At 36.1% G+C, this 19,455-nt stretch overlaps 1 protein-coding gene across 4 annotated transcripts in view; it reads left to right on the top strand.

Moving 5' to 3' along the window:
* The first annotated feature begins 4,812 nt into the window (after window positions 1–4,812).
* The window catches only part of rap1gapb (RAP1 GTPase activating protein b), an 85,161-nt gene continuing 70,518 nt past the window's right edge, over window positions 4,813–19,455 (top strand). Inside the window, exons 1-2 of one of the 4 annotated variants that reach the window (XM_088005792.1) lie at window positions 4,813–4,991; window positions 16,404–16,439. In XM_088005792.1, coding sequence (XP_087861918.1) covers window positions 4,948–4,991; window positions 16,404–16,439 — 80 coding nt within the window. In that variant the 5' untranslated portion in view covers window positions 4,813–4,947. The remainder of the gene's footprint in view (window positions 4,992–16,403; window positions 16,440–19,455) is intronic. The other 3 variants (XM_088005795.1, XM_088005793.1, XM_088005794.1) reach the window with 3 other exon arrangements.

Raw genomic sequence — 19,455 nt, 5'->3', positions numbered from 1 at the left:
TGCAACTTTGTCTTTGTGATGTTTGAGGCTTTCAAGGACCATTGAAAAATAGAAGATGTATACCTCTACCAAAAAAGGGAAATAGGATGTGGTAACCAAGAAGTCATTTATGTTATTTTTTCAGTCAGCAGTTTTTGTCATCATTCACAAGTAAGACTTTTGTAGAAAAAAAACTATGCTGTTTCCTTTTTTGCAGTGAATAGAGCAATTTTATGTAGATATATTGGGATTCAAGTGCCAGTTAATGGTTATGGATGGGAATAATTTATGCACATGCATAAATGTTCTCTGCTGCCTTGGTGAGTGAATCGTTTACATGGCTTGGTAAACTGAAAGGATAAAGTGTGCATATTCCTGCCTTTTTCTTTGCACACCATTTAGTTATAAAACCTCAGATTTTTTATGCATTTGTCCTTGGGCCTGCAACGAGTTTTCCCCAGAGCCAACTGTGATTTTTTCTTTTTTTGCTTGTATGTTATGAATTGTTATGCTGCTGAGACGTAACCTTTCACTCCATCCTGACCCTCTGGGCATTCTGGCTGAGAAGACATCACACAGCAGTTCTAACCTTTCATAATTCCCGAACAACATTACACCACTGTGCTTTAGGGATCTTTGGATGACGTTCAAATCTGCTTGTATGCTGTGATAAAATGTTTATTCAAATGTCGGTAGAAAACTCCGTTGACCACATTGTTTAGTTTTGTAAGAAACATTCTAAACAGTTCTTATTTTCATTTTTCTTTCAGGACAAAAGACTTTGAGTCATTGTGGAAAAAGTTTTAAAAGATTTTAAAACCTTGAGAACTGGATTTACTTGTATTACAGTTTCAGACTAATATTGGTGGTGCTCTTGGGTGATTTACTTATTTGCATTTTTTCTTGTTAGGGATTTACTTTAAACACATCTATATATTTATCATAGAGGCTAATATTAAGGCCATTTCACAACAATCATATAGTCACACTGCAAAATCACAAAATCTTACCAAGTATTATTGGTCTAGTTTCTAGTACAAATATCTTATTACACTTAAGATTAGGCAAAACCCTCCTTCAAGTAACTTTTCACAAAGAAATACGAGCTTGTTTTAAGTAAAACATTCCTTAATATTGATGAAAAAAGGTTTTAACTTACAAGAAACTGTTCAACAACCTATAGGAATAAATTATTCCTTAATATTATTTAAAAAGTACTTATAAGTTACTTTTGTCTTATTTGAAGTGTACCAAGACATTTGCTCTAGAACTAGACCAATTATACTTAGTAATTTTTTGCGTATTTGCAGTGGGATTGGCTGAAGGATTTTTTTATTGTTTGCTACCTGAATAATGCTGTAGTACTAAAAAAAGTACTACACTTCCAAAAGGTTGTATTGCAGTGAAATAGATGTAAAACTCATTACAGCTGCACCATCATACAGAAAATGACTTCTCTTTTCAAATATGCTTCATAGCTTTTAAAAGCAGTGGGCTCAGATAAAAGCTGCAGCTTCTGACACTTATAATTTTTTATATGTTAGCTTCTTTCACAAGATAAATGTGCTATAAAGAAAATACACTGACGTTTGGGTCAGATTGTATTTACACATCTGTTGGGGTCATATATACCAACTTTTTGTGGAAAAGCACTTATTCCACTGACATTTTCTTCCAACATGAAAGAGAAAAAATTGTCTTATTAGTGAATAAATCTACCTGTGGAAATAGTATTTTCTTTGTCTATATTTAACAAGTATTGACTTGAAAAAAGTTATTTTGCTGAAAAGTTACTCTTAAATTAGTTTTCTCTTATTTCAAGTGTACTAAGATATTTGGACTAGAAATTGGACCAAAAATACTGATAAAATCTGAATTAATATCTGTTCATCTTGTATTTCTGGTATGTTCAATAACTGTTTGTACGTCATTAACATTTTCCCAGCATACCATGTACATAATGGCTGTGGCCATGTTTCAACAGACAACAGCTGCAGAAACCTGTCTATTCCAGTTATGAAATTATAGTGGTTCTGTGCACATTTCTGCTTTCTGTCGTTATTAATACACCTGAATTTAAAGAGTGGAAGAGGTCATACATCTTGTTTTTGTTAAATCCACTTTGTAAATTACACTCCAAAACATAGACAGGTGTAACTGACTTTACATATAGTCACTGTCGTTTTCATGTTCTTTCCTGGACTTAATTCAGTAGCTCAGTATTTATCTACTGCTTCAACAGAGCATATCACAGAGGGCGACCTTTCATTACCATCTCCTACAGCCTGTTGACAGTCAAGCTCTCAAAGTCAAGGCTGACTTACATTAGATGGGCATTTCAGCATGGCCGCCACGTCTCCTGGAGCCCGCAGACATACACTAATTACACCAAACTGCCCTTTCAGTTTGACTTCCCTCAAACAGATATCTCCGAGTAAATGGCTTTTTTCTCTCTCTCCCGTTTTCGCATTCAATAAAAGGACGTCTTTTGAAAGACATGAGGGGAAAAAAAATAACAGCAAACAAAGCTCCTCAAACTACCCCAGTGTAGAGACAATAACCCATTTGTCAGTAGATGCCTATCTCTGGAGAATTAGGTTGCTGCCAACACGAGGTGTTAGTTTTGATTTCAGATAAAACGAGGAAATCTTATTCTAAAAAGGGAGCAGCAACCCCTTACCCTCATCTTTCTTTGAAAGTAAAAAAAAAGAGAAAAGAAACAGTGATTAATATGCAGAAAGCCAAAAACAGGACATGACATCTGAGTTTTGAAAAATAAAAAAGTAATCCTGTTTGCGCCCAGGTGTCCTAAAGCTATCTATTCAAAACAAATAAATCCTGACAGACTAAACTGATAGTAAATAGCTACTGCATCCAGACTAAAATATATGTGACATCAGCCCTTAGGTCTTAAATTTTATACAAAAATAAATAAATATTTGTTCAGTGAAAGGAGCTGAATTTGCTTCAGACCTTCCCCAGACCGGATTGAGTTCTCTTTCATGCCAGATGATTGTTTGTTTTCTCCTTTCTATTTATTCAAGAAGAATATCTCTATTGCAAGCATTACTAAAGGACAATTAGTCTCAATAACAATTCATAAAGAAGCTGAGAGAGCTTGGTGGGGACACGGTAGATTTAAGTGGCACAGTCCTTCGCCCTCTCCTTCAAGCCCCTGATTTGATTTATAGTCCATGTCTTTGCCAATGTCCAGTCAGACTTAATCGAATCCAAAAAGGTTGACCGGTGAGCCGTCAAGGCACCCCAGCTTTTTCAATCATTTGTAATATTATATGGGTTGTGTGCTTTGGGGGTGATTTGGGTACAAGGCATTGATTGTACTTGAATATGACAAGGCAAGGAAGGGTAAATAAGGCCTCATCACGGAGAGAAAACTATCCTTTATAAAGAAAAGCAACAAATAAGACACGCAGCAGTGATGGTAGCCAGAGGCAGGCAGAGGGATGAAAGAAAAGACAAAAAAGGATGAGGAAGTGTGAGAAGCAGAGGTGAACCTTAGATCCAGGTGACAAAGAAGAGAAATCTAAGATATGGGATTTATTCTCGCAGTTGATGATAATGAACCGTGATCTTTCCCAGAAAACTTTTGTAGATGTTTATTTTCTCTTTATCATTATTCAGATGTTTCCGACATGTTTTTTTTTATTTATTCAGTCAGATTCAGTCAAAAAAGAAAAAAAGAGATGATGCTAGATTGCCTTGAGCATAAAACTTTTTTCTGTTGGAAGGAATGTATAATCCCATATTTTCTAGAAATGTTGAAGAAAATGTTTTATTGCCTCAGATCAAACATCTTTTTTTCAGGGTTTCATATTCAGAAAAGTGTACTAACTTTCTGAAGAGATACATCCAGTAATCCTCCTCTGCATAGCTAGATCACACACTCATCAAAATGTGTGTAAAAATATACAGATGAATGGCATTGGGCAGCTTTAGGAATGTAAAGTTTTTGATGATATGCATAAATAAGCATATGTCATCAGAAATACTGCAACTCCAAACTGCCAACTCTGTCATTTCAGAGTTTCAAGGGTAACTCAACTGGTCAAGCCAGTGTACAATCTGCAGAGATCTGTAGGTCTTTGTTGCAGTAAGCTCAGCTGACCCTGACCTGACCTCTCTCTACCCTCCTCTCGAGGAAGTTTGTAAATAAAGGCTAGTTGTGTCAGCAAAAACAAAAGTAAATATTAAAAAAAGTGTACAAAGGCTGTGGTTCATAGTTAATCTCTGAAATTATGTGATTTTTTTTTCTTTTTTCTAACGTGAATCATTCCAGTTCATCAGTGGGAAATTATAATTATACACTTTCTCTCTCAGATTGAGCAAAGCAATGTCTCCCTCCCAAATATTACCCGTAGTGAAACTCTTTCTAAAACGTGTAAATATAGCAATTAATTGGAAGCTCTTCAACAAAGAAAATAAAAATAAATTTCAGCCTCAGAAAATCCGACAAACCCTGTCTTTAACCTAAAAGTGCATTTGTGCTGCTTGCATGGCCATCTTTCTATTTTCCTCCAGGAACACTCATGGACAGAGAGCACTTTTCATTCACACCGGAGCAATTGCTTGATAAAATTGAAAAGCAGAGGAAATATCAATTTTGTACCCTCTTCCTGGCAGAAGTAAAAAGGTAAACAGTTGAACTGATTTCAAGAAATCATTATTTGTGTTTCCAGGACACTCGCCACATCTTTAGTCGGCCAGAGATGGAAACTGCAAAAAGGGTGGGTTTGGCAAGAGTGCACACAAAATACACATAGAGAAAAAAAGAAACACACGCCCACATAGTAGGGGCTGAATCAAAGACGGAGAGGGGAGGTGAAAGTTAAAGGTGTTGGGAAATGAGGTTAAGCAGAGAGAAACAAACAGGTTTGACTGACTTTCCGTGGCTCCATGGGCTGATCTGCGCTGATATCCTCTGTGAAGCCTCATCAGCCGCTCAGCAGGATGCCTCAGAGGAAAAGGAGTTTTACGTTTGGAGCTTATGGAGGGTAAGATAATACAGGCCTAATCTGTGTAATGGCCATTTGATTTGGGGTGTTTTACCATTTGCTTCGCTCTACAACGGCACTAGTGTGTGACACAATAGAGAACCTGTTGTGTCTGATTGCCATCTCAGGAGAACTGAGGGGAAGGTGTAAGACGACTGCTCAGGGAGCTGTTCTGCACCTGCTCAGCAACCGCAGAGTCAGATAACAAGGTCATTCACAGTCAGCAACGGGTCCTTCTAATTAACAGCTTTAACCATTCATAGCGAAACACTGTGCTAAACTAATTAGATGAGTTTTATTTATGTGCAAATCCAACAAAGGATGATTTGAGAGGAATTCTTCAGATACCTCATTAGGAAGGCAGTTTGTTTCCTCGGTCACTGTGACCTGTACAGAATTTTTTTTTAAGTATTGAAAAGACTTGGCTGCTTTCATGAATAATAAAATGTCTTGTAAATTTAAGCAATGAATTGGCAGTTTTAACGGCTTTTCCACTGGATTTTTTTGAACTTGTGAAATCAAAAGCTACGTAGATTAAATCAATTCTATTTAACAAATAACATGATGACAAAGGGGGTCTTGAAGTGTTCAATTTGTGCCATTTAACACAGAAAAGATGGCCATCAAAGTTGAGTCACTCTCAGTGACTTAGAGACGAGTAATTTGGTTTCTAAGCAGTGTACAAGAATTCATATGGTATTAAATGTACTATTGCTGATAGTACATTTAATACCAAATGAGTTCTAGGCTGTGAAGAGAACACCCGTGAGAATCAGTTTGATGTTTTTGGAGCCGGGGTCAAGTTGAAAGTTTTCCTAATTCTGCAGGCCTAAGAAAAGCAGAAATGTATTTTAAGGATTGGAAACAAAAACTTTGAGGACATAATTTCTCTCCACTAAAATGTCCAGAATCTGTAGCTCTGAATGTAAAACATATTTTAATGTTGGAATTATTATTAGATCAGATGCAAAATCTTCTTTTCACTCAGCAAGTTATTAATGCATTTTCAGACCTATAAAAGAAATTACTTGTTTTACTCCAACCAATAGTTGGAGTAAAACAACAAATAGGTAGGTATTAGTATTATTTTTACCAGGTTTTAAGGCTTATTCCTTAGCTGGATTGCAGCCGCTGGTTACCTAAATGATTGAATATTTACATGGGTCCAGTTTTATTTTTGAAGATGTCGTCCTCCCTTCCCTCTCCTTGTCTGTCTCACCTTTGCAGTTCCCTGAGGTAAAGTCGGCGTTCTAGGCAATCAGGCCTTTGTTAACCATGTCATGTGATCAGACCATAACATTTGTATTCCTCCTAGAAAATTAAAGTGGGTTAGTGCAGTGCATTCTGGGACTAATGACTTGCATACAAGTCTTACTCTTCCCAGTATATAGTTCAGTTCCAACACAAGAAACTAATAAGGTCCAGTACCGGAGCCAACACTGAGTGAAGTGAATGCTCACAAACCTTAATAATGTTGAAAGAAAATTGGAAGAAAAATTTTAATTAAAAACATCAGATGCTATAATTTGTTCTAGCGTTGCTGCAGTTATATAAAATTAATTGTTTTACAGCATTTGGAGCTGTTTTTTTATCTCACCAATTTGAATTTTCTTTAAAGTTTTCAATCTTCTGTTTTTATAAAGCTGCCGATTCTGATTTTAGATTATTCAGATTCCTCTTTAAGAGCTATAATGTAGGAGGATATACGGACGACCTTTATGATGTTTTTATTGACCTTTGTACAATGAGGACATTAATTATTAGTGGCAGATGAGACATCATATCCTATGTATGTGTGTGGCAGAGCAGCAGCCACCATACAACAGAGTTTCAGCATCAGAGTTGACATTTTAAGATGACTTGATTGTCTCATCTTTGGATTTGGATCCTTAACTCAGAGATTTCCAAAGATCTTCTAACATTTTTAAATCCAGAATGCTCCAAGAAAGGCAGGTTGAAAGCTCTAAAATATAAATCAAGGCAAGTTTGGTTTAATATGTTCATCCTTCCTTTGCCAGAAGTCATGCCTTGACATGAGATAATTTCCTTTTAAAATACTGGGTTGCGTCTGTTTTTTCTGGCTTCATTTTTAAACACCTTACTGATAGACTATAGTTTATTTTGTGTTTTCCTCTTGCAGTAACAGCTTCCACACTAAAGAATGTTTCCATTGAGATCTAAGTTGAAAATATCTTGTGACTGCATCAATGCAGCAGATAGCCAGATCATTTAATTGTAAGCAACTGTCAGGTACAAATGAGCTTGTTTATTGTAAGAAAAAAAAAAAACTTTTCTACTTTGCATTTTAATATATCTTGGAGATTTATTTTGCTTCCACATAGGAGATAATTTTCCTTTGCTGCTAAAAGCTCTGTTGCTGAAAATGAGTCCCTGTGAGGAAATAATTGCTTAATGAATAACCGGAAAATAATTGTCAAACAGAAATGAGTTGAGCTCAGGCTTGAAGCTTCAGACTTGTGACACTGTCTTTGGAGATGTTATTTGGTGGCAGGATAATTTCCGTGTGAAATTGAATTCTAATTTCTGTTGGAAGACGAAGTTGTTGGAGCAAGGAGAACGGATGTACAAAACAACAGCTGAAAATTGCGTCCTTTATCTGCCAGTTCTGTTGTTGATAGAAGCCACTGGACAGCAAACAAAGAAATGGATGGACACGTTTCAATTCAGTTGTGGATTTTACTTAATTTATACAGTACAGACAAGTTTAAAAACTTAATATTAACCCAACTTATTCATCCCAAAAACTAGTCTAGCTGTTGATTGGATGCAGAGTTGATGAATTCAGAGGTGGTTATCATATCCATGTGCAAAAGTGTCCTTAAAGATTGTACAAGGTTTTTGTCTTTTTTCATCAATGTTCAGATCAGCTCCTGCTAGATATTCAAAGCTGGAAATGTGGTCATCCACAAATACATGATTCCTTTATAGAGATATCTCACCATCATCACAATTGCGCTTACTTTCAGCCTCAAGGTTGTTGAAAATCTGTGCGTAGAGATGATGAGCTCCTACTGTTCTATCTGGGTGATTTATCTGACTGAAGCTTGATTATATCTGTAGGTAAAACTGTTTTACTACTCAGAAATGTATCCATCTGCAGAGTTATAGTTGCATCATGATGTTATGGTAAAATAATTCGGCTTGCTTTCTTTGCTTCAGTTTTTTTCTTTATTTAGCGCTACATTTATAATGTATTGGGACTTTCCCCACAGGTTTTCTGCTCATATTGTCCCGTCTCTGTCCATTACAGTTAGCGCAAATAGAAAATGCTTAAACTACAATAGCTTTACCTGGCGAAACACACGACCATCTCAGCAAGGAAAATCTAGGCAGTTGCACAAGATAAACTTAATAAATGGAGAATAATTTTAAATATTTAATATAACAAGATATTTGAATGAACTGGTGCAGGACTAAGAAACACAATGCTCAACAGTAGGTGCACTGTTTTTAGCAGTGCTCCACATACATACTTATGACCAGATAGCTCAGTTTTTATCTTGGATTTTGATTATGTACATAACCAGGAAAAAAAGTTACCCTTCCAATAGGATAATGATCCCAAAGATGCTTCAAACTGGTTTTAGAATGGGTAAAGCAGACTTTCATTACATTAGACATCTGGAAGAGCCCAATGAAAATTCATGGGCTGTGATTGAAAGTCAAGCCTGTGCCAAGAAACCAATCAATTTAAATTAACTCTACAGTTTCTGATAAAGGTGAATAAATAACCACACAGTGTCGTGTTGAAGGTTCGTTGATGTCTACAAAAAAATGTGTGGTTTCTGCAGTGTTTGTTAAGCAATACTAGTAGCGGTGTACATATTTGTTTGTGCTTGTAATTTTAATCTTTTGTAGATTAAAAAAAGACTGTGTTTTAAAGGTTTTGTAACGGTGAGTCAGCTTTCAGCCTCAAGACAAAAGGAAGAGTTCACCCATGTGAGATCATAAGCTGTACACACATCTCACTGCTCTATTACAGTTACCCTTGCAGGTGTTGCTACCACCTTATGATTGTGTTAAGGAGCTTGGTGTGGTAGTGTAAGGACCCTTCTTGTTGATGCATGTTTTCTATTCTTTTTTTTTATTTCACTGTTTTTCCAAGATGTGTTGTTTCCTAACTTTGATGTTTAGGTTTTGGCCTAAATAATACATTTAAACATAAGTAAAGGTTTTAAATCATCTCTGTTTCTGATTGCTTCTGAAGCAAACCCACCTGGCAGTTCTAGGCAGCCGTATAATTACTAAAGGAGATGGGGTGCAGAACTGTACATATTGGAAAGAGCAGAGGTTGCTCATTTCTGCTTTGGGCAGCTCTTTTTTTAGGCTTAAAAAACTCAGGGACATACTGGAAGTAGCCAAGATAACAGCTGGGTCTAAGAATATTTCAGAAAGGTTTTCTGTTGCTTCACTCTTATCTTCTTTATTAAAAGACATACAGAGAAAAAAGAAGATAATGGAGTCATGAATTTTCTTTCCAGGTTATGTATATAATCAGATAAGATTCTCTGTGCTTACCATTACAGAAGTTCGACATCTACCTTTGGGTTACTTTACTCTCTTTTTATACAGTAAATACATTCTACACATATGTATATAATGTAAGACCTTGGTCAAAATATATCCCAAGGATCCCGATTGTGGATTTATCATGGATGGCTAAAGGACTAAGAGTTTCCAAGACAAGATAATTTGTCTTGTTTGGAGCACACACAAAGATTTTAGTCTTTTCATGTGTCATAGAAGAAAGCTGTCAGTCATCCAGCTTTTTTTTCATGAAGCAACCTAAAAACTTGGTGGGGCTTAAATTAAATTCTACGTTTTCTTCATTGCAATGATAAGGAAATATACATCAAAATGTGGCCAAAAGGCATGGTAGACATTGAAAACAATAGGAGTCCCAATAGTGAAACTGGAGGTACCCCATAGTGGAGTGAACAACCTGTAATTTGGCAGAGCTTCAAAATAGGATTAGTCAAATAAATGTGAAGTAAACCATTTCAGACCAGATCCCAAATGACTAATCAATCCCTTCGTCTGTTGGTTATGAACCAAAAGTTGACCTTACCAAAGACGAAGGATTAATCCACCATAAGTACAACAGTACAATTTTCTGTCACACTATGCATCAAAATCTCATCTGAGACGCTAAGAAGAGCAATATCAGAGGTATGAGATTTAATGAAACCTGATAACTATAATTTGCAGTTAAACATTTTTTAGTCTTAATTCTTCCTTTAAAAAAAAAGCATTTTAAAATCAGGCAACATATGAGTGAGAATTAGTTTTTAACTTTCTTCCTAGAGATCTGTGCAATCTGAGCAGCGTGATTTTAGTTGACTAGAGATGGCTGAACCTGCTATATTTAGTAAAACTCCTGGAGGGCTGGAGTCATTTCTGCAGAGACTGTTTTGAATTTTCAGACACATTTCTTGTGGCATTAATAAATGTCATCTCCCCAACACCTTTTGCACCACTGCAACCCAATATCATTGCTCTCCCCACTGATATTTACTTTAGTCACTTAGCATTTGATGTGCTCAGCCCAGATCACCCTACGATGTCAAGTGGGATAAAATTACATTCGTACTCTATCAGCAGAGAATGTGAGTGTAACAGAAAGACGTTTTATGTTCAGAGTTGTGCCAGAGTTTTTCCTTTCTTGTGCAAGCTGAGTCTCCACTTTATTTTGAAAGTGTGACGTGTAAGCACCTGGAGATTTTTTCTAGAATTCTAAGAATTGCACATAAAAAAAATACATCTTATGTTTTTTTCTAAATTGGACATAATACAGATTGTTATATGTATTTTAATAATGATGCAATAATTGAATGGATTTGATCACTGGAAGATTTCTCTTTACCATTGTAAAAGAAGCAAGTTTGTAGAAAGCAAAGCAAACATGCAGAAAGATACACAACTTGTTGCTAAATAGTTTGTATGTTTGTGTTTTCTATTTGACCATCTTTTGATATATTGGAATTAGAATTTAGGATCATAGCTCAATCTTCAGAACTTATTGTGATGCTATAAGTAATGATTAACAATACTCAAATATTCCAATAGCAATCAGTAGATTTTTTTTCTTTTGAACTGTTAAACTAGTTAGAGCAGAACAAAATGTTAAAAGATCAAATATGATTTTTTTCACAGTTTCTTGTATGATTCTGATTGTTTGCATTTAAGCTTCTTCTTTTTAATGACTACAATTAATTTACCTGACAAAAACCTAGCATGCCTAGGAGCTACCATGGCAACAACAATTCAGAGTTGCCCCTGTAGAAGTCAGTTGTCTAATTTTGCACAATTTTTGCATTAACAAAAAAGGATTGCAAACTCACTTAGCAACAATCCAACAGGTGGGGCATAACTTACAGGTGGCTCCCACTCAGTTGTAACTAAAATTTAGTGAAAATCCAGCAAACACAGTGGGGATATTGCAAAAGGAAAGCACAGCAGTAGACCAAGGACAATGTCACAGCAACACAAACACAGACTGAAAGCAAGCAGCCCTGAAAACAGAAAATGCACAACAAAAGAAAGCAAAAACAGAGCTGAACCAGAAGGCAGCCTTAGATTTAAGGCTGATTTGGAGATGACTGGTTGAAGAAAACACATTTACTGAGTTCTAGTTAAAGAGCATCTATGTAACAGCAGTGAAAAGTAAGATTGTTGATTAAATACTTTGGTTTCCTTCCACAAGCTTCATATAATTTGCTGAAATTTTGACCTGTTTCTTCTGGAAGAAGTGATGTAACTTTTTCATGTTTGATGGTGGTTCTGTTTACACACATACACACCTGTTCAACTCTGCCCTCTTATCATCTATGGTATTTAAGTTATGACATTGTGATGGCCACTTCAAAACATTTCCTCTGAGGCCTTTAAGCCCTCTAGCAGAATGCTTAAGGACATGGTACATTGGAAAGCGAGTTTTCACTTAAGTTTTACCTTCCTTGCTGATGTATTAAATTGTAGCTTGAATATTTCCTCACAATGTCCCTTCCTCATCATCCCATCCATTTTCCACAGCAAAATACTCATGCAACATGATGCTGCCACCCCTGTACTTCACGATTGGGGTAGTGTTCACAGGCTTTCAAGCTTTCCTCCCTGTTCTCCTAAATGTAAAAGAAATGTTTCATCAGACTAAAAGATATGTCTGAAACCAAAAGCTTTTGTCTGAGGGCATTTTCAAATTGTAATCTGACTTTTTATGTTTCTTTTGGAGTAATAGCTTCTTCCTCACTGTCGAGCCTTTCGGCCATGCTGTTTTAATATGGAAAATTACACTTTCTTATGAGATTCTGTCACCATCTTCACAAGATCTTTTGTTTATTTCTGGAGCTCATACTCAATGAACCACATTCATCTCTGGGACTTATTTCTTTCCTCAATGGTAGAATGACTGGACATCCATGTGGTGTTTATATGTCACCTTCAAGCAGGAAATTATAGTCTAGGATAAACAAGATTTTTGTAGATGCACATTCCCTTTCTGATATCTTGCCTCATTTCTTTTTCCCATGTTACTCAACAAAGCAGTGTTTAAGGTGTAGCCTACAATACTATACAAACATTATTGTTGCTCCCTTGCAGTTCTTATTAGATCAAGATTATATAACTTGTATGTACTCATCTAATCGCATATTTTTAAAAAGCATACAATTTTGACATTTTTCATATGCAATGTCCCATATCGCATGTCTCAGAATCAGCCTTTCCCCCACAGGGTTTGCTTACCACTTTTCTTAGATTTCACTCTAGTTTAAATATTCCGCAAAGTTTTATGGCTACAAAAAATGCAATGTCGTTGAGGGAAATGTATTTTGCTTCAATCTCTGTAAATGTTTAAACTGGAAAAGCTTGCTAGTGTGGTTGAAAAACTGACAAAAAAAATTTTCATCCATTTTGACAGAACTGAATAGATATATATATATATACACATATATATTTTTTATCAACTGCTTGATACTAGAGATAGAGAATAAAAATGTGGCGATTCAGGGTTAGTTTCAGCTGTGCAATACCATATCAGTACATTGCAGTCCAAATCAAAAGCAATATATTAGGCTTTGCAGTAAAGTTAATGTATTTTCATGACTTTCCTTTCTAATTAAAACTTTTGGAAACACTTGTTTGTCAATGCAATTAGTTGCGAAATGTTGTTTGTTACGGTTCATGCTGTGTCACATTTTGGAAGTGTCATGTCATCCATTAGCAAAGGGAGGTGTGGTTGTTTATGCTGTGGCCTATTTCTCAATCCTGACTGTTAACATCAAAACAGAGTGCTGTCTGTGTCAGCAGGGGGGACAAACAGCACACCTAATGCTGACTGGCAAACTAATATTTCCACTGATAACAAGGTGCAACAAACAGTAAAAAAAAAAACAGCCCTCAGCAGCTCCTGACAGGGCTGTTTTCAAATCAAATAGATATTAGTCAGAAAACTGGGTTAAGGTTGATATAGTGTTTGAAACGCACTGAAAAGTTCAATAAAATAACATTTCATTTGAGACAAACTGTGGGATTCTACCATTTCATTATCTAAGACTTTACAAAACACATATAATACATCTAATATTTTCAAACTAATCATATAAAATGTGCAAAATTTTAACAACAAACATCTAAATATGTAAAATCTTTAGAATTTCTCATAATTTAATGACTGGACCATGGAAGCAACACAAGCTTGATTTTTTTTTTTCTACAGTCTGGCAAAGCATAAACTCAAACTTAAAACTACAAGCTTCAATAATTCAATTTTTTTTCCTCGGGTCCAACATGTTCTGCATGCTTTGAGACACTTTTGCACACCTGATTCAAATGAACTTATTACTTAAAACAGTTGCCACACGTTCTGCGGGAGCAGTGTGCGATAAGAACCAGAGTGAGAAAGCAATGAAGTGAGATCCGTTCCAGTTTAGGGTTAAAGTAGAAATTTGTTATGTGTTGCAGTGAAAGTAAAGTTCTGAATATGTAAACTGCTCCATTTGAAATGGACCACAATCTGATATTGGAAATGGTTGATTACATTCTGGCCACATTCCAACAGTTGAGTAGTGCTTTTCCTATTCCGCGTGAGCTGAATTATTTCTATACTGATATTGTAAAGAGTAAACTTTAAGGCTTGACGTGTCTCACCCTCTATAGTAGGATTTTCTTATTTAATCAAATTGGTAAAATAAATGTTTTAATATTATTGAGATGCTCCCACTGTTGTAATTTCAGCTGCTTTCATTTGCCTATTTTGGCAGAGATGTGTCAATGCCAAAGATTTGTGGCATGTTCTCAGCCTAATACAGACAAAAAGAGGATTTTTGTTTGCTTTTTCTAATTGTCATTTATGCAACACATAGCAAATCTGGCAGCTACCCCTACAATGTGACAAACACATATGATGCCAGCAGAAACAGGTGAAAACAAAGCAGCAGGGCAAAGTGTATTAGCTGTTTTAAATTAAACACTCCTGATGGTGTCTGACAGATGCTCCCAGTTGGGCTGATTAGTCCTGCCCATCAGGACTGGAAAGCTAGCACAAATTGTCCAAGAAAGCAACCAACACCTCTCCATACAACAAGTTCAGCTAAGTAACAAATTATTCAAGGAATTTAGCCTAAATAGCTCTAATGCAGAGGTGTCTAAAGACAGTCCTTAACGGCTCGCATCCTGCAGGTTTTAGTTCCTTCCCTGGATCAACACACCTGAATCAAATGATAGTTTGCTAGCCAGCCTCTACAGCTCATTATGACATGCTGAGGACCATTTGGACCATTTCTGTCAGCTGTTTTGGTGCATAAGTATGTAAAATGGCAGGAGACCGCTGCAGTCAAAGATAGTAATTATTCCTGCCAGCAGGCACATTTACTATACATGTTTAAGCTCATTTTTGTCCTCCAGGCAACATAATGTCACAGCAAGTGTGTTTTTGTTTGACAGTGATCTTAAAAACACTTTTTTTTAATTTTTCTTAAGATTATTATGACCAAAGAGAAACATCTGCAGGTGTTCTGGGTGGCAGGATCTGCTCCGTGCACATGTCGTAACGTCTGTAATGGATAAAGGGTGGAGACAGGAGCAAACCTTAGAGAATCTGTTTCTGGTGCTCAGAAATATTATCTTTGGGGAATAAATCTTGGGATTTCTCAAGTAAAACAAATGCAACATTCAAATTTGGAAACAAAGAGATGTTGTAGACACATCTCTTCTGTGTGTGATGTAACCAGTCAGCATTGACAGAAATTACTTTCCAATGAGCTTTTAGGAAGGTGAATTTCAGAAAGCAGTATTGCCTGTTTCAAAAATAAATATCAAAATATTCCTAGCTAACATCAATGATTGGTATTCTGCTAAGCATGTGTCACATTTTTTAAAAGATTTTTGTTATTCAGGAAGCAAACAAAAGCAGTCTATGTGGACAAGACTAAAACAAGACGGTCTGGAGAGTTGCACTAATTATCTGGATGGTATTTTCATTTTACTACTTTGTCAATAAATGGCTTGAATGCCTTTGTGAGCATCGACTCTGCATGAGCTTTGTAATTATTTGAATTGTTACCCCTGGGGAGGATGGCAGTGGCAGTGATTATTTGTAGATTAATTATCCACAGCCAGTGTCTGTTTTTGTGCAGCTTTAAAGATCAGTTCTACCAGAGGAGGCATTATTGTAAGAGAGGGACATCCCTCCAAAATACAGACCTGTTGAGCAAGTGTTGTGGAGGAAAAATACTCTGGGATCCTCTTATATTGACTTTATTTCTCACTTTGAATTTTAATATTTCTTTTATTCATTGCACATATCAGTTTATCTCACAACATAATGTTGCACGATTTCTGTAATTAATTCCTCCGTATCTCTCAGATTATTTGAGATATAGATTACATTTTCATGCATGCTCTACTTTTATTCTCTAATCTTGATGATATTTCGATTAAAACTGCTGCATGTCCTTCCATTTAATCATATCTACACTCCGACAGTCTGTCTCCCTGCAGCTGCCAGGCACCACTTACCGTGTTTGAAACAGTCCCACTCTGGCTCTGCTGAGCCTGTAGCTGGCAGGCAAAGGCGTGGTGGAGAGAGGAAATAGGATATATGGAAAGCGTATTCCTCTGGCTTCGTGTCACGTTCCTAGTGTACAACATGTATTGCAATCTACTGGTAAAAAAAATATACTGGCTTTAAAATTATCATGATTTATGCAAAATTGTGTGGGGCAAAAATGAATCCTTATCTTCAAATGCTCAGATTTGATTGATACATTTGCAAAAAGCTTCCTTTTTTAGTGCTTTTGCTCTATTACACTTGAGTTTTCCTACAGAATGTGTAATACAACTAGGAGGTATTTAATTATAAGTAAAATTTAAAATGTCTTTCTTTCTGTCTAGAGTTGACCAGAGCTTCTCCAGGACCAGAACCACATGGTGAGTCATCTCTCTTTAAAATTAACACATAACAGAATTGGGTTTTATGCTTCAGTAGCTGCAAATGTTTTCTTGCAGTGTTGTATTTGTCAATGCCATCTATTTTTATGTGGCCATCTTAAAATTAGATGAAGTCATCACAATTTTTACATCGATGCTGCATCCTGCTTTATTTTGTCCTGGTCACCTTGATGCTGCTTACTTCTCGCTTCACTGTACCAAAGCAAAATAAAATTTCTGTTTAACTAATGAGTATTTTAATTGTGATGTCTTGTGATGTAACCAGAAAAAAAACATAATATCATGCTATTTTTTTCCCTACCCTGAGAAGAAGTGCTTTAATTAGTCTGAAATGAGCTGTTGTTTTACTCACAGGAACCAACCTGTATCACTGCACTGGCATTCCCAACTTGTCTTATTAAGAGTGGGTGGGTTTGATAATCTTGCCACAAAACTATGTTGCCTTGACCGGAGATTGTCCTGAGACTTGGAGGCTGCTGGGACTAAAGCAGGTCTTTTGGAGGCTTGGGTGGTCCCCTACAGTGGATTCAGACAAGGTCCTCTTGAACACAGCAAGAAACTGGTACTTAGGACACATGCAGCGATGTCTGGCGGAAAAAGAAGCCAAAATTAGCCAGCATACTTCACATAAGAAAGTCTTTTAACAGATACCAGCAGGTTATCAACTAAAATTCTTTTAACCAGATTCAGACTTGAGGCTTGTGTGGGTCTAGCTCATAAAAGTAATCCTTAGCTGGCTATATGATGTATTATGGAGAACTGCCATTTATTTTAAAAATCATGAAGTTGTCAGAAATTCATTGTAAGCTCCGTTGTGATACAAGCAGCTTGACAGGATCATTAATACCCTTACAATTAATCAGGAATGAATTCAAGATCCTGCCGACAGTCTTACATAGAGATTTTGAAGGGACCATAGGAAGGGCATTTCTTGTGGATAAAAAGTAAAATTTGAAGTGTTCATTTGCACAACAAAATGCAAACGTTTTTATTGCTTATTAAATAATTGTTATAGGCTGTAATGAAAGTCAGGTCAGGCTCCTGGAAACACTTTCTTTTGCTGACTGCATTTTTGTTGTTATAAGTAATACATTTCCAGTTGTCTGATGTTTTTTTATCTCAGACGACTGAGATATCTATTTCTCAGTCATCTAAGAAACGACTGAGTTATCTAAATTCATATTTTTTTGTATTTTTAATTAGCTAAGAATTTACTGAGGAAGTTTCTGAGCAAAAATAAAATGAAGTGATATCCATTGTCACTGTTCAACTAAGCAAAAGAAGGACAGGATTTAGACTTTAAGTTGTCCATCTACTAAATGCTTTGTCAGTTCCTTTAGGGATAATACATCTAATTGTAATCTAAAATAGGCTTTGTTGCAATGATCAGTTGATGACCTAGGTGTAGCTACTGCAAAAGTGGATAAGAAAGTTTTCCATTTTCCATTGTAAGACCTTAAAGCGACTAACCTTTTATCTCAAGAAAACTTTTCTGGGTAGGTAATGAAATTTCCACTTGAGCAAAAATGAATGTATGTTTGAAAAACTTTGTACTCTAATGACTGGACCTTTTTGCAATGTGTTGTTAGAAAAAGGAGAGAGAGGAGCTAGTAATATTCCTTACTCAGCAGGTAGTCTACCAGCATGGAAAGCCTGTGCAGGTGCAGAAACAGATGGATGGAGAGAGGGAGCAGAGGAATGTGTGTGATGCCAGCTGGTCATGTAAATTACAAACCTCTGAAATCTCGATCTTCACGTGAATTCACAGCACTGGATTAATCCGATGCTATTTATATTCTTTTGCACTGTTAGCATGGGAAATTCAACTGATGTTTAAGTAATATGCAATTTGCAAGTGTCATTAAATGTATTTTATGAAAATGTGCCATTTGGATGTAAATTGCCATCATCATAAACAACTGTGGATGGCATCATGTCTTTTCAGGGATGTCGAAGAAATTTCTGTCAGCAGTCGACAACATAAATGTCCAATACAGAAATTACTCAAATTATCATCCACATAGTGTGCACTGTCTAACAAAGGAAAAAAGTGTTTGTATTTACTAGATGTTGCAGAAAAGGGAATAACTCAGGTCAGTTCAACTCTTCAAACCTACTAGGCTTTATGTTTAATAGTACATAGTTCTACAAAACTATTCAGGCCTTACAACCTGTTTTTATTTTACATTTTGACACATTCCAGCCATAGACTTTGGGCAATTTTGAGATTTTATGCAATAGACCAATAATGGGTTTCAAAATCTGAAAAAGGGTGTATGCATTTGATTTGATATCCCTAAATACAATGCAGTGAAACTAAATGCCTTTAAAATTCAAATAATTCATTAGAGTACAACTAAGGCACAGAAAGGGGAGCGTTGATCAGAGAAGCATCCAGGAAGTCCATAGTGATAGTTGAAGAGCAGCAGAGAGCCACAGCTCAGGTGACAGAATCTGTTGACAGGACACAAAGTTGTGCAGTTTGCTACAGTGACCTCTAGCAAACTGCTAATGGCAAGAGGAAGCTACTGTTCCAAAAAGTCATAAGAACACTCGCATGGGGATTTTTAAGATGTATTGTTTTTTTAAGGTTGCTGTTTTTCAGGACTATATTGAATGAGCACTGAGCGAGGGTCAAGGGTCCCCTTTTGTATCATTTCAACATTGCTTATTGTTTTGTAAATCAAATTATTATGTAATTTGATATTATTTAAATGTGTTAACTATATTTAAAATAAACTAAGTTTCATATAAATGAGTCATATATCAAAACGGCTATCATACGAGTAGCTAAATGTTTTTTTTGAAGGTATGCTTACCCATATGTAGATCAGTTGGGTGGTTTATACACCATCTCCTCTAATGTCTTACCAACTGTTAAACATTTGTTAGCTCCCACACACTGATAAAATCAAACTCATAAGCTGAATCACATCCATCTCGTACTTGAGATGGATGTGATACATTTCTCTAGCTTATTGTTACTTGGCAGGAT

This window comes from Poecilia mexicana, unplaced genomic scaffold (genome assembly GCF_051168715.1).
Source record: "Poecilia mexicana isolate PSO_F unplaced genomic scaffold, ASM5116871v1 scaffold_5, whole genome shotgun sequence".
Classification (NCBI taxonomy): domain Eukaryota; kingdom Metazoa; phylum Chordata; class Actinopteri; order Cyprinodontiformes; family Poeciliidae; genus Poecilia; species Poecilia mexicana.
Note: the sequence above shows the minus strand (reverse complement) of the source record. Positions and strands in the feature narration are given on the sequence as shown.